This window comes from Canis lupus, chromosome 33 (assembly GCF_011100685.1).
Source record: "Canis lupus familiaris isolate Mischka breed German Shepherd chromosome 33, alternate assembly UU_Cfam_GSD_1.0, whole genome shotgun sequence".
Lineage (NCBI taxonomy): Eukaryota > Metazoa > Chordata > Mammalia > Carnivora > Canidae > Canis > Canis lupus.
Genome location: NC_049254.1, coordinates 30,110,807 through 30,126,042, shown reverse-complemented (window position 1 = coordinate 30,126,042; position 15,236 = coordinate 30,110,807). Strand labels below are relative to the sequence as shown.

The window sequence follows — 15,236 nt, the reverse complement described above, 5'->3', positions numbered from 1 at the left end:
TCTGGGATTTTTCATGTTTTAGAATGTTTGCCTTTTGCTTTTAAGCCAAAATATATTTTGGATGAATATAATATTTTGAGGTAACAACTTATTTTCTTCAGAGTCTTGTAGACTTTGTTTTTTTTTTTTTTTAATTTTTTTATTTTATTTATTTATGATAGTCACAGAGAGAGAGGCAGAGACACAGGCAGAGGGAGAAGCAGGCTCCATGCACCGGGAGCCCGATGCGGGATTCGATCCCGGGTCTCCGGGATCGCGCCCTGGGCCAAAGGCAGGCGCCAAACCGCTGCGCCACCCAGGGATCCCTAGACTTTGTTATATTGTCTGGCATTGAAAGTTACTGTAGAGAAATCTAAGGCCACCTGATGTCCTCTGCCTAAAGAATCCCATCCTTAACCTTGATGCTCAATAGCTTTTTTAGAATGTCACTTGATAGTGAGCATTTCATATCTTTCAATCTGTGGTGGTGGTTTTTTTTTTCCATATCAGGGAAGTTTTCTTGTATCTCTGAAAACATTTCCTGTTCCATTCATTAGATTCTCTTCTTCAGAACGACAAATACTGATATGTTGAATCATCTTTATCTTCCATATCTATGAGCTTTTCTGTACCATAGTTTCTTCCCTTTCTTTTGATATTTACTTATAATTGTCTTAAGCCAGTAACTCAATTTTCATTTGTGACTGTTCTGTCTCTTGCCATTTTCAATTTATTAGGTCTGCTCTGATATTGTGTGAGTAGTTTGTTTCTTAGGGCTGTGATCTTTCTTTTCATCTTTCTGTTGTTTATAATCTTTTTTTTGTTGTTGTTTATAATCTGATTGAATTCTTATTTTGTTGAATTTATGAGCTGTTTTGTTCTATACAGTGAATCAATTGTGAGGAGTTTCTCTTTGTTTCTTGGTTTATATTATATCCTAAGTTGAGAGGTTTTTTGGTTTGTTTTTGTTTTTTGTCTTTGTCTTTTAAACAGTATGTTTGTTTCTTGTTATCCTTTTGTTTTTCTTGCTGCATTATTGCATATTGCCAGTCAGCTTCTTTCCATTTTACTCTGATGTGGTGTGGTTTTCAGATCTTTTAATTTGCTGTTTTCATAATTGCTCTGACATGGTATGGGTGGATTTCTTTTGTATTCTCCCACCATATCTGAGATTGTTTTATTTTTTCCCTCTACTATGACTTAAGGGTTGGGTATTTAATATTCTAGCTACATGGATATCAGAAAAAGAAGAAGAGAAATGAGTAGAGAAAGGAGGAAGCTCCATGGAGCTGTGTACAGTGTTTTGGGCTCTGTCTCCTGAGATTTTGTTAAGGGTCCTGAATTAGGGTTCGTGTCTCACCTGGGAGGGGGCCTGTAGTCTTGAGATCGTTTGCCTAATTTACTATATAATCCTGGAGCCTTTACTTTGATCAAAAAGAGTTGGCTGTGTTTCAACTTTGTCCATTTCCTTTACTTTTTCTTTTCTCCAAATGTTTCTATTATTCCTTGGTTAGAAAAGGAGGAAGATAAAGATACTCAGTTTTCTTTTCTCCAAATTTGAGGTTAGTGAAAATTTTTGGGATTTTGCCTCTTTAGCAGTATGGTTTCTGGGGAAGCAGCGGAGTTGTATTGGGCTATACCAGTATACTCCAGAATCTCATGTTGTTTTCTTTTCTCCTTTACTGAACAGCTTACAGTTTTCTTTTCTTTTTTTTTTTTTTTTAAAGATTTATTTATTTATTTATTCATGATAGTCACAGAGAGAGAGAGAGAGAGAGAGAGAGGGAGGCAGAGACACAGGCAGAGGGAGAAGCGGGCTCCATGCAGGGAGCCCGATGTGGGATTTGATCCCGGGTCTCCAGGATCGCGCCCTGGGCCAAAGGCAGGCGCCAAACCCCTGCGCCACCCAGGGATCCCTACAGTTTTCTAAATACTCCATACTCTATGCCTTTGTACATGCTATTTCCTCTCTGTAGAATGAAGACTTTGTCTGCCTGATAAATTCCCATTTGTCTTTCAAGGCTCAGCTCATTTATCACATTTTCTAAGAAGTCTCTTCTGGTCGTCCCTTCTCCACTGTCCAGACAAGGGAAGGAGATGCCAGCTCTGTGTTCCTATGTATCTTATACATGCTACTCTTGGAATTATTATTATTATTATTATCATTATTTTTTTTAAGATTTTATTTATTTATTCATGAAAGACACACACAGAGAGGCAGAGGCACAGGCAGAGGGAGAAACAGGCTCCATGCAGGGAGCCTGATGTGGGACTCGATCCCGGGACTCCAGGATCACACCCTGGGCCAAAGGCAGGTGCTAAACTGCTGAGCCACCCAGGAATCCCTATTTTTTAAAGATTTTACCTATTTATTCATGAGAGACACAGAGAGAGAGACAGAGACATAGGCAGAGGGACAAGCAGGCTTCTTGCAGGCCCGATGTGGGACTCGATCCCGGGACTCCAGGATCATGCCCTGAGCCAAAGGCAGACGCTCAACTGCTGAGCCACCCAGGCGTCCCTACTCTTAGAATTATTAATATGATGCTTTTTCATTTTATTCCTCATGTTTGCCTTCCCAAATACCATATGTTCTTCAAAGCAAGAAGAGTGTCTTGTTTATCTTTGTGTTTTGAGAACCTACCAGCACCTGACTTAGAGTAGGAGAGAAAGGAAGGAAGCTGAGATCTATTGAGAAACTAGTACGTATCAGTACTGTTCTAGATGTTTTACATATTACTTATGAAAATCAATGAAGGGCAACCTCACTAAAATGGAGCTGGGAAGCCAAAAGGGGGAGCTCTACTACTGTACCACTCCTTATCAGCCCAACAGGAAGAAGCTTGTACTTTTTACGGTCCCAGCAGGAGGAAGAGAGATTTTCTACTTGCCCCAGCAATAGCCCTGCCAATGAGAGACTGTCACAGTTCCAGCAATGAAAAGCCACGACACTTTCAACTCCTGGGTGACTTTTTGTCTATAACAAACAAAACCTCCCAACCTCCTCCTTTCCACTATGAAAGAATTAGCTGCTTCTTTGTTTTGTAGACTTGCCTATGGTTTTGCTGTAACTTTCATTTCCTGAATAACAATTCTTTGCCCTTCCTGACTAAATCCATTATTTTTGCTGGTAAAATAACTGAAGTTTTATTTTTAAGGTCAATGTACTAGATCTTATCTCATCTCACCTCACAACATCCCCCAGGAGGTAGGTAATAATTTTCCTATTTAACAGATGAGGAAGAGTTAAGCCAAAGAAGGTAAACAACTTGTCTAAGGTTACGTACTTGGTAAGATAACTGACTTACTTACCAAATAAAATTTGTCCTCAAGTCCTTCTGACTCCCAAGCTTATCATCCTACTCAGTCAGTGCTTGTGGACTGAATGCCTATGTCCGTTTCTAGGCAAATTTACCTTCATTAAATAACTTTTACCACTTTTACTTATAGATACCTTTCTTATTTTTCTTTCTAGAAATGGGATTTGACCGATATAAAATGGTGGTACAAGTAGTGATTGGAGAACAAAGAGGTGAAGGAGTATTGTGAGTACTTGGTTTTTCCTTCTTGTTTTTATTCTTAAATGTTTCTTTTTTTTTTTTTTTTAAAGATTTTATTTATTTATTCATAGAGACAGAGAGAGAGAGAGGCAGAGACACAGGCAGAGGGAGAAGCAGGCATCATACAGAGAGCCTGACGTGGGACTCGATCCAGGGTCTCCAGGATCATGCCCTGGGCTGCAGGCAGCGCTAAACCGCTGTGCCACCGGGGCTACCCCTTAAATGTTTCTTATTAGATATTCTTTCTCCTGACAAGTTAGTAAGATTGTGTATTTGTAAGAGTGAGAGGGAAGGACAGCATAACAAAATGCGGCTGTGAACCAAAAAGATCCTGGTACTGAACAGTGTGGTTGACAGTGTGGGTGAGCTCCGTGAGGTGATTCACTTTTTGTGCTATCTGTGGGCCAGTACGTCTTTTAGGGTTTATGTATATTATGCTCCTAAGTAGAGTATGGCAGTGTATATATATACTTCTTCTTAAATTCCTTCTTGCCTGGCTTTTGTGCCTGTCATTCCAAATGAATTTTTTAAAAATTGTTTAAGACCTCCTTTTTTTTTTTAAAGTATATCCTTTTTTTTTTTTTAAGATTTTTATTTATTTATTCATGAGAATACACAGAGAGGAGAGAGAGAGAGAGGCACAGGGAGAAGCAGGCTCCATGCAGAGAGCCCGATGTGGGACTCGGTCCCAGGTCTCCAGGATCATGCCCTGAGCTGTAGGCGGTGCTAAACCGCTGAGCCACCCGGGCTGCCCTGTTTAAGACCTCCTTATTAGCATCTATAGTAGTCCTTAGCTCTGTTCTTGACCTGGGCTTCTATTTCTTTCTATTTATTCTAGGGTTTTTTGGCTCTGATTTCACTTATCTAACTTGTTTCTCTTCTGTTTTTCTAACTGATTATTCTCCTTCCTTCCCTGGTTCCTCTTTCTCCGCTACATTGCCAGCTGTGAGCTTTCTTCAAGGCTCAGTTCTTGTTCTTTTGCTCTGCTCAGTGCTTTTTCAATGAGCTCATTCATTCTCATGACCTCAAACTGTCGTTTGTGTATTGGTGAGTTCAAAATCTGTATTTCCTGCCTTTTTCTATGCCCAAGTGTTAATCTCCTGTTTCCCAGGGCCCTTGGGTGGCTCAGCTGGTTAAGCATCTAACTTTGGCTCAGGTCATGATCCCAGGGCCCTGGGATTGAGCCCCATGTCTGAGCAGGGAGCCTGCTTCTCCTTCTCCTTCTGCCCCGCCTCCCCACTTGTGTGCTGTCTCTCACTTTGCTCTCTCCCTCAAATAAATAAATAAAATCTTAAACAAAAAAATAATCTTTAAAAAAATCTCCTGTTTCCCTTTGCAAACAGTACTTTGTATAGTATTTTATAAGAAAGTATTAAAATATTTGTTGAATGAGTTTTAAAAATACCTTGTGGATATTATTACTGAGAATTTTTACTATAGAATATTAATTTGGAAGGGACTGTGAATATGTTCTAGTGTCTACTCCTCTTTATTTTTTTTATTTATTTTTATTTTTTTATACTCCTCTTAATCTATAGATGATGCTTAGGAGGGTCAGTATGATTTTCCCCAAATTATTTATCTGACTGGTGTTAGGTAAACTAATAGAGCCTAGCCTTCTGGCTTCTGGCACAGACTCTTCACCATTGTTCCCCCTACCATTTGGTCAAAAGTCTTCAGGAGATTTTCACCTCAGAGACATCACTTCAGATTCGACATGTTCAAATCAGTTGCACCATCAGTTAGCCTGCCATTTCTCTGTCTTTCATGGTCTTAGAAATATTGTTAACTTTGGCTTACAACCTTGACTTCCTCTTTTGTCATAGTTAGCCGTTACACTCTCCCACTGCATGCACTATGATCTGGATGCCAAGGTTATGTAGCAGCCCCTTATCAGCATTGCCAGACTCTGGTCTGTCTCCTCTACAATTCATTTTATATACAAGACCAATCTCTCATTTTCTTTCTGTAAACTCTTTAGAGTTTATTTTAAGCCCTGTCAAATATAAACTCCTTAAACTGGTTATGTTTCACTTTGCTAAACATGATACAGCCAAACTCTAAAGTATAGTATTCAAGGCCACCCTGCTCCTTTTTTAAAACTTTTATCTAAAATTTCAAACATGCAAAAGTACAAGGGCTAAGGAACTCCCTTTTACTATTACTTAGTTTCAAAGTTTATCAGCAAATATGGATGCTGTTTTATTTATACCTACTCTCCTTGTCCCACCAGATTATTTTGAAGCAAATTCCAGTCACCATACCATTTCATTTGTAAATACAACAGTATACGATATCTCTAAGTTATAGGAACCCTTTTTAACACAACAAAATACCATCACATCTAAAATATTGTTGATCCCTAATATTATACAATATTCAGTTAGTGTTCAGATATTCCCAGTTGTCTCATATACAGTTGACTCTTGTGCACAATATGGGATTTAGAGGTGCTGCACAGTCAAAAATAACTTTATATATGCATATAGCTTTGACCCCCCCAAAACTTAACATTAATAGCCTACTGTTGACCGGAAGCCTTACTGATAACATAAATAGTGGATTAATACCTATCTTATATAGGTATTATATACTGTATTCTTATAATAAAGTAAGCTTATGAAAAGAAAATGGTATTGTTATTTAAAAAATCATAAGGAAAAGAAAATCATAAGGAAGAGAAAATACATTTACAGTACTGTGCTGTATTTATTGAAAAAACATCTGCAATATAAGTGGACCTGTGCAGTTCAAACCCAAGTTGTTCAAGGATCAACTATGTATATGTATTTTTTTTTTTTTTTTTTACAGTTTGTTCAGATCAGAATCCATGTAAAGGCCACACACTGCATTTAGTTGATACATCTCTTACATTTATTTTAATCAATTATTTTCTTTCTCTTTCTCTCTTTTTAACCTTGCCATTTAATTGTTGAAGAAGTTGGGTTATTTGTCATGTAGAGTTTCCTACATTCTGACGTTTGCTGATTTCATCTCATTTATTTATTTTCAGGATTTTTATGTTTTAGATTGTAATCTAGTACTACTGTATTTATTTTATTGCTTCATGTTCTAACTTTGGCCATGGGCAGCTCTTTTGGTGGCCTCTTGTGTCCCTTTGGTATACCCTAGTATTGTGGGTGGTTTTTTTTTTTTTTTTTTTTTTTCTAAGATTTAGTTTAATTTAGAGAGAGAGAGCAAGGAGGGGGGAGGTCAGGTAAATAAAGGGAGGGAGAGAGAGGAAGAATCGTTAGGTAGACTCTACACTGAGTGCAGAGTGTGTTGTGGGGCTTGATATCATGACCCCAACATTATGACCCAAGCCAAAATCAAGAGTCAGACACTTAACCAACTGAGCCACTCAGGTGCTCCTATTGTGGGGTTTTTGAGTACTTCCTTACTTTTTGGCACTATAAGATGCTTCTCAATCTTATTCATTCCCTGCCCCAACCTTATAATCAGCCATTTCTCCAAGGAGCTCTGGTTCATTTTATTGGAAAATGACATTAGAAACTAACATCTGGACACTAGATGTGGCCGTTAATTTTTTAAATATTGCTTCTGGTCTATTTGCTCTTTTTGTCCTTTTTGGACTCCAATCACCTATATTTGGATTGAGATGCCCTTTTTACTGTATTCCACATGTCTCTTATACTCTAAGTTTTTATGTTTTTTTTCTCTGTGCTTCCTTTTGGATATGTTTCTATTGATTTTTCAGTTGACTAATTCTCTTTTCTGTTGTGTCTTCTGTTATCCAGCCCACTGACTGAATTCTTAATATCAGTTATTATATTTTTCAGGTTGAGAATCTCCATTAATTCTTTTTTATAGATTCCATTCTCTAGTAAAATAATAATAATAATAATTTAATTATTTAATAATAATTTTATTATTATTATTGTTATTGAATACCACACAGCTTTATTTATTTTTATGTTTTAAAGAGATTTCTTTGAGAGAGAGAGAAAGAGAGAGAGCATGAGCAAGGGGAGGGAGCAGAGGGAGAGGGAATGGGAAGAGAGAATCTCAAGCAGACTCCCCACTGAGTGCAGAGCCTGACGTGGGGCTCTGTCTGAGGACCCTGAGATCATGACCTGAGCTGAACTCAAGAATCAGGTGCTTAATCAACTGAGCCACCCAGGCACTCCTATATGAGGTTTATTTGAAGAATTTATGTAAGAGATTTCTGAATTTGCCCCAATGAGGGAAGAAGGGGCCTTTCTCTCATGCCTGTTACTAAAGTATAAATAAAGACAATTGCTGATCAGGGGTGCCTGGGTGGCTCAGTCAGTTTTGTGTCTGCCTTTGGCTCAGGTCATGATCCTAGGGTCCTGGGATCAGGCCTCACATTGGGGATGTGGGGGGCTTGCTTTTCCCTCTGCCTACCACTCCCCCTGTGGCCCCCCCCCCCCCCGTCGAGTAAATAAATAAAAATCTTTAAAAAAACAAAGACGATTGCTGATCAAACTTACACACTGTTGACAAATAGTTTTTAACCCCTATTTTAGTTATTGTGATTATCAGAGGAAAAGAACTTTTCCTAAGACACTAAACTGCAAAGGGCAGGCAGTGTTGGAATGAATTCCCCTCAGTGATACCAGACCACTCTGGAAAATACATTTTCAGGCTCCTTCTCATCGCCCAAGGCAGCAGCAAATCCTGTCACCTCCTTTTGGCCAAAGCAGCCAAAGATTTAAAAGTCTTTGGTTCATAGATGGCTGGGTCCACTCTTAGCTCCACCTGGCATTTAATTGACAGTGAATGTTGGGTACTTCAAACCATGTTCCTGGGAGACAGCTAGAGTTCAATGAATCCAGTGTCCTCACATTCCTCTTCTTTGGTCTGCACTTTTGTGCATTTCACGAATACTATGGTCATGGTTCTGACCACTGGCCTGTAGCACCGCACATGCTGCATCACCTCCTGGACCCACCGGTAGCAATCAGTGAGGCCAGTGAAATTATTTATGTTTTTCATCCTCCGTCTCTCCTCCGTTTATACATTTTGGTCAGAGCAGTTATTTTAAAGTCATTGTCTGCTTACTCTAGTATCTTTTTTTTTTTTTTTTTTTTCACTTTAGTATCTTGATCATGTGTGATTCTTTCCATTGATTTTTTTTTCCTTGGTAATTCTTTATGTGGCTCTGTCAGCATGCCTGGTTTAAATCTTGGACCTTATGTCAAAAAATGGTAGAACCTTCAGATAATGTGATTTTCTTCCAGAAAAAGTTTCGTCTTTCCTTTTCTATTCAGGTAGACTATGGACTGCTTACCTTAATCCAGTCAGGTACTAAGCAGAGTTGAGGTTAGGTGGCAATTTTGATTCGAGGTTCCCTCTACCTTCAGTTCACCTTTCTTTCTTGAATGTAGCCCTCCAGATCTTTCAACTAAGAACCTGTCACGCCCATTGAGACCCCCACTCCCATCAGGTACCAACTTTTTTCTTTTTTTTTTTTTAAGGTACCAACTTTTATACTTGTCTCCTCATTATAAAACTACTCTTTACTTCAAAGTTTTTTTTTCATTCAGTGTTTTGGTTTCCTATTGCTGCTGTAAAAAATTATCACTGACACCTAGCTGGTTCAGTCGGAAGAGAATACGACTCTTTATCTCAAGATTATGAGTTTGAGCCCATGTTGAGTGTAGAGATGACAATAAACAAATAAGTAAATAAAATTATCACAAACCCTCTAGCATAAACATATTATTTTACATTTCTGGAGATCATAAATCCAAAATGGGTTTCGTTCAGCAAAAATCAAGGTATTGGATTGACTGCATTCCTTCTGGAGGTTCTGTGGGAAAATCCATTCCTTTGACTCTTCCAGCTTCTAGAAATAGCATTCTTTAGCTTATAAACCCTTCCTCCATCTTCAAAGCCAGCAGCATAGCATCTTTAAATGTTTCTCTGACTCTCTCACCTCCTTCTTTCTTTTATAATATGGACCCTTGTGATTACAATGAACCCACCTGAATAATCCAGGATACTCTTCCCATCTCAGGATCGTTAATCATATATCTGTAAAACTGTCTCTCTTTTTTGCTATATAAGGTAACATTCACGGGTTTTGGGGGGCAGGACATAGATATATTTAGTGTGAGGGCCATTATTTTGCCTGCCACACTTGGCTATCAGTTTCAGAATTCAGCACATGTCTTGAGAGGAAAACCAACCATGTGAATGGCTTTCCAGTGATCTTGGTCCCTCAAGTCTCCAATTTATCTCCCTAACCCTGCAAGTCTGCCAACAGTCCCGCTGGTTTCTTTTTCCCGAGTAGTTGATTGTCTAGCTGAGCCAAGCCTGGGTTCTTAGCTTCTAATCCTGTGCCTGGACTTGGCAAATGCCCCAGGGAGAATTCTGATGCAGGAAAGGAGCTTAACCTCCTTGCAGTTCACCTCTCTCTGGAATTTTGGCTCCCCTAGTCTTACTTGCTTTAGCTGCATTCTGATTCATTTTATCCAGCCTTGCTAATTAATCTTGGTGGGAACATTGGCCTGCTACAAACCGTTCCATCATGTTTCTTCTGAGTCCTTTTGACACAAATATATATATATACTTGAATTATAGCATTTTTTTTTCTGTAGAGTCCAGGCTTTGAGTGTGACTCAAATATCATAATTTCCTCTACCAGTTACTACTGTGCATTTAAGTTGTTTCCATTATTTATTTATTAAAAAAATTGTTTTTAAGTTATCTCTGTACCTAACATGGAGCTGGAACCCACAACCTGGGAGATCAAGAGTTGCATATTCCACTGACTGAGCCAGCCAGGTGCCCCATCAATTGTTTCCATTTTTTTTTTTAATTTTTTTTTTATTTATTTATGATAGGCACACAGTGAGAGAGAGAGAGGCAGAGACACAGGCAGAGGGAGAAGCAGGCTCCATGCACCGGGAGCCCGATGTGGGATTCGATCCCGGGTCTCCAGGATCGTGCCCTGGGCCAAAGGCAGGCGCCAAACCGCTGCGCCACCCAGGGATCCCTCCATTTTTTAATTAGCTTTTGTTTTTGCATAACATTCTTATTCAAGATTTGGGGAGAGAATGGCTAATTTGAGAATTCAGAAGTACATAGGAAATCTGTAGAGATAATACTGGGTTTATTTTATTTTATTTTTATTTTTTTAAATTTTTATTTATTTATGATAGTTACACAGAGAGAGAGAGAGAGAGAGAGGCAGAGACACAGGCAGAGGGAGAAGTAGGCTCCATGCACCGGGAGCCCGACGTGGGATTCAATCCCGGGTCTCCAGGATCACGCCCCGGGCCAAAGGCAGGCGCTAAACTGCTGCGCCACCCAGGGATCCCTAATACTGGGTTTAGAACTAGTTAGAAGATTGAGTTCTAGTTCAGGGTTTGTCCCTTTCTTTTCTGGAACTCTACAAAATTATCAGGTTGATATAAATAATCTATTGGGTACTTTCCAGACCTGTTTTTTCATATTATGCAGGATGGAGCCCATTTGAGTTGTAAGTCTTAGGTATTACTTCCTCTAAAAGTTATACAAAAATATTTTGGCTGAAGTAATCTGTAACAGCTTCCCATCCAGGATTTCAGAGTATTGACCCCTGAAGCTGTCAGGCAGCTGGTCAGAGTCTGAGATTGCCACAGCCCCTGGGCTGTCACTGCCAGTGACATCTATGATTCCAATCCCTTCTAGTTTACTCAGTATATTCTGCTGTAGGAACAGGATTTTCTGTGTGCCACCCTGTGAAAAGTTGGCAGCATTGATATATAAGAATGTATCAAGGAAAACTTTTGCTCATGGCAAATAGGTGGTACAGTTCAGATCCCTGTTATATTACTTACAGTTTTTCATTCTTGTACTTTTCAGCATGGCTGCTCGCTGTTTCTGGGATGCTGACACTGACAACTACACTCATGATATTTTCATGAATGTAAGTCTATTTGAAAGCCTTTTTTTTTCCTTTCCAAGGACATGTGGACATTTCAAGTCAAATTAATAAGATATGAGGACACTTTAGTTTTAGATGTTTGTCTTAGACTCCTTCTAGATGAAATGATTTTGCTGTTTCTTTACTGTGTTACTAAAGCAGAAGAAAAAAATAAAGCAGAAGTATGCGCTGCTGATAGGCAAGGAGACTTGTAGGTGTACAGATGATATAACTCTTCACAGGTTTGATTTTGAGAATATCATATAGTTTATTTAGTGCTAACAGACATGTGGCACTTGGCTAACTATAAAGATAATGGGGTGGCAGGGATTCACGAGCAAAGGTGATTTTCATTAAGTAATAAAATTATTTTATCTTAAAGCTGTTTCTCAAAACTAAGCAAAAATAAAGAGAAATTTTTAAAAAGAGGTTTCACTTAAACATAGGTATGTTATTGACTGAATGTTTTATTTATTTTAATCATATGCTGTTATACTTGCCTCCAGAAATGATCCCTTTCTCTATCCAAATGCTCTTAGGTTGTGAATTAATAGAGTCAGAATTGAAGTATAGTAGAATAGAACAGAAACTTGGTTGAGTGATTAGGAAAGGGGTTCCATTTCCAGCTCTGTAACTTTCTAATTGAATGACTTTAGGTAAATCATTGGACTTTTCTGATTCTATCAGTAACATTAGGAAGCTGTACTGGATTTTCCCAAAGAATGGCTGTGGCTATCTAAAAATAATTGGGGAAACTTGCTTAAAATACAGATGCCAAGACTCTACTCAAGTAGATTCTGATCAAATAAGTGTTGAATCAATGAATCTGAATTTTTAAAAAAGTTCTCCACATGATTGTGCTTACTGCCAGGTTTGGAAGCTGCTTATGCCAATGATCTCAAGATACCTTTTAGCTCTAAAACTCTATGGTCCTACCAAAGTTTCATTTTATACTCAGCTCCCCTAGGGATCAAGGACTGAATAGTAGAAAGTACTATCCACATACTAAAAAGTATGAATACTAAAAAGTACTATCAACATAAGCATTGTTGAATCGCTGCACTCAGAGATCTCCATTTATCAGATCTCTAAGGGAAGGGTCAAGCTAAGGTGGTTTTTCCTGCTTTTTGGAGTTATTGAGTCCTTATACAATTCATTCAGCAAATATTCTTTTTTTAAAAAAATATTTTATTTATTTGAGAGGGGTGGGGGCAGAGGAAGAGGAAGAGGCAGAGGCAGGCTCCTTGCTGGGAGCCTGATGTGGGACTCTATCCCAGAACGCCAGGATCTTGACCTGAGCCAAAGGCAGATGCTCAACCACTGAGCCACCCAGGTGCCCCCATTCAGCGAATATTTTGAGCTCCTATTAGGTGCCATCCTCCCCTGGAGGTGCTAGGGATAAAGTGATGAATAAGACAGATAAGGAGGGTAGCCCGGATGGCTCAGCGGTTTAGCGCCTGCCTTCAGCCCAGGGCATGATCCTGCAGACCTGGGATCGAGTCCCATGTCAGGCTCCCTACATGGAGCCTGCTTCTCCCTCTACCTGTATCTCTGCCTCTCTCTCTCTCTGTCTCTCATGAATAAATAAAATCTTAAAAAAAAAAAAAATAAGGAGAATTCTGGGCAGTGCTGTAGAACGGTGGCCAAAGTGGGATCCACAGACCAGTGCCAGTCCTTAGGCTGTTTGTTTACAGATCCTTCTTGAGAAAAGTACATAAATAGAATGTAAGAGGTTAGAAACTCTTACAGGAATTTGACAATTTTATATTGATTAAATCTAATAGTAAAATGTTGAGGCTATACTTTACATGTTACTTTTTTCATTTCATTTTCCTACTTAGCAATTTTTATTGTATCTTACAAAAATATCAGTCCATAAGGGCCAGGAAATTAAAAATAAAAACAAGTTTCTCTCCACAGACAGCACTGTTGTAGAACACAGCTCACAGTTATCCCACCCAAGGAGGCAGGGACCTGGGCTAGCCAAAGAATTTTATTTTGGCTGGTAATCAGATACTTGAGTTCAGATTTTTTTTCCCAATACACCAGGCTGGAGGTGAGATTTGCTGGTCTCTGAGGCAGGTGGAACTCCTATAATAATTACCTAAAAACTGTTGTAAAAAGTTTAACTGGGATCTGGAAAACATTTTGTGAATCTGAGTTAAAAGATGGCTAAATGAATTTTATCAATTAAGAATAAACACCCAGAAACCATTTGCCCTTACCAAGAATTTATGACAAAGTGCTGTTATGTTTTTTTAAGATTTATTTGAGAGAGGGAGAAAGAATGAGAACACACAGGGGGAAGGGCAGGGGGAGAGAATCCTAAGCAGACTCCATGTGGTGCGTAGAGCCCATTGTGGGTTTGGGCTCGATGTCATGACCCTGAGATCATGACCTGAGCTGAAATCAAGAGTCCATGCTTAACCCACTGAGCCACCCAGGCACCCCAACATGCTGTTATTTTTAGCTGTGATGTTATAGTTACACATTTACTCCAGGAAACTCAAAGCATTTTGTAATTGTTATTTCTGTGATAAATCAGGAAAAATGGGAATACCTATGAGTATGAATTACAAAAAATTCATTACTTTGCATTTTACTTCTATCTTCAGAAAATCTAATTTTTCACCCATCCTACCCCTTGAGCAAGCAAGCAACATTATAGCTAGACTCTGGGAACCCTCTGCGTATTGAAGAAGTTAAAAACCTTCATGATTGAAAATTGGCAAGGATCTGAGATGATGTTCATTTCGAATGCCTTTGCTGTCCGTAGCACTTCATTAGTACTAACATTCAGGATTTGTGTGTGTTTTCTGTTTTGTTTGCATTTTAGGACAGTTTATTCTGTGTTGTAGCGGCATTCGGCTGTTTCTACTATTGAATCTTTGAAAAGTTGGATAAAGATATGACCATGAAGAAATATGAACTTTTTTATGTTGTTAAGATCTCAACAAAATAAAGGTAATTTGGCATTTTGGCAACTGAGTCTATTCAGTTTTAGGTCTTCTATTTTAGTGTTTTGTTATAATATGTTCTTATGGTATTTGGAAAGTGGGGAAAAAAAAATCTGTATTTCAATTGTTCAGGCATAACCAATTGTAAATATTTGGGTGTGTTGTCTACCAGCGGTTTATTTTTTTATTTTCAGAGTTCAAAAAAAGCATCCACACAATTCTGTACCCTGATTTTTCACTCCTCCTGACACCGTGTGCCAGTATTTATGTCATTTTATTTCCGTCACGGTTTTCATAAGCATTGTTGAGTCGCTGCACTCATTCCACTGGGTCATGCCGTTAGTTTTCTTTGCCATTTCCGTACTGAGGGACTGATTATAAGTTCTCACTCTTCTAACTCAACACCGAGATGACTCTGCGCATCAAGGCTCTTTCGCACGGCCCTCACGGCCCTCACGGCCGCCGCCCCGCCCCCGCCCCCTGCCCGTGTCTGCCCGGCTCCTGCCGCGGCGCCTCACAGCGCTCACGGGTCGAGGGGAAGGGTCCCGGCTCCGGCCCGATGCCTCCCGGGGCTCCGGAGCCGAGGCAGAGGGAGCGGACGCCCTAGGACGCCCTAAGACGCCCTGGCCCGGGCCCGGCGCGAGTCGCGCGGAGTCCAGGGGGCGCCTCCGGCGCTGCGCCGCCCCGCCCCGCCCCCCCGTCGGCTCCCGCCCCCGTCGGCTCCCGCGCGCTCCCTACCGGCGTCCTGTACCGCCCGCCCTCCTCGGGGAGCCGCTGGGTGGGCCCCGGTCGCGGGGGTCGCGGGGGCCGCGGGCCTGAGGCGTCTGCCCGGCCGTCGGCGAGCGG

The 15,236-nt window shown here is 40.0% G+C and overlaps 2 protein-coding genes and 1 long non-coding RNA gene across 3 annotated transcripts in view; 2 read left to right on the top strand and 1 right to left on the bottom strand.

Annotated features, from left to right (window-relative positions):
• Positions 1-14,421, top strand: part of DYNLT2B (dynein light chain Tctex-type 2B) — a 19,563-nt gene extending 5,142 nt beyond the window's left edge. The window contains exons 3-5 of the mRNA XM_038583145.1: positions 3,455-3,524; positions 11,373-11,436; positions 14,270-14,421. Coding sequence (XP_038439073.1) covers positions 3,455-3,524; positions 11,373-11,436; positions 14,270-14,317 — 182 coding nt within the window. The 3' untranslated portion in view covers positions 14,318-14,421. The remainder of the gene's footprint in view (positions 1-3,454; positions 3,525-11,372; positions 11,437-14,269) is intronic.
• LOC119867351 overlaps positions 1-15,236 on the bottom strand; it is a 26,640-nt gene extending 11,404 nt beyond the window's left edge. The window contains exon 1 of the long non-coding RNA XR_005383420.1: positions 15,129-15,236. This is a non-coding gene — a long non-coding RNA (uncharacterized LOC119867351). The remainder of the gene's footprint in view (positions 1-15,128) is intronic.
• PCYT1A (phosphate cytidylyltransferase 1, choline, alpha) overlaps positions 14,270-15,236 on the top strand; it is a 51,272-nt gene continuing 50,305 nt past the window's right edge. Inside the window, exon 1 of the mRNA XM_038583131.1 lies at positions 14,270-14,397. The gene's annotated coding sequence lies outside the window, so the exon portion shown is untranslated. The remainder of the gene's footprint in view (positions 14,398-15,236) is intronic.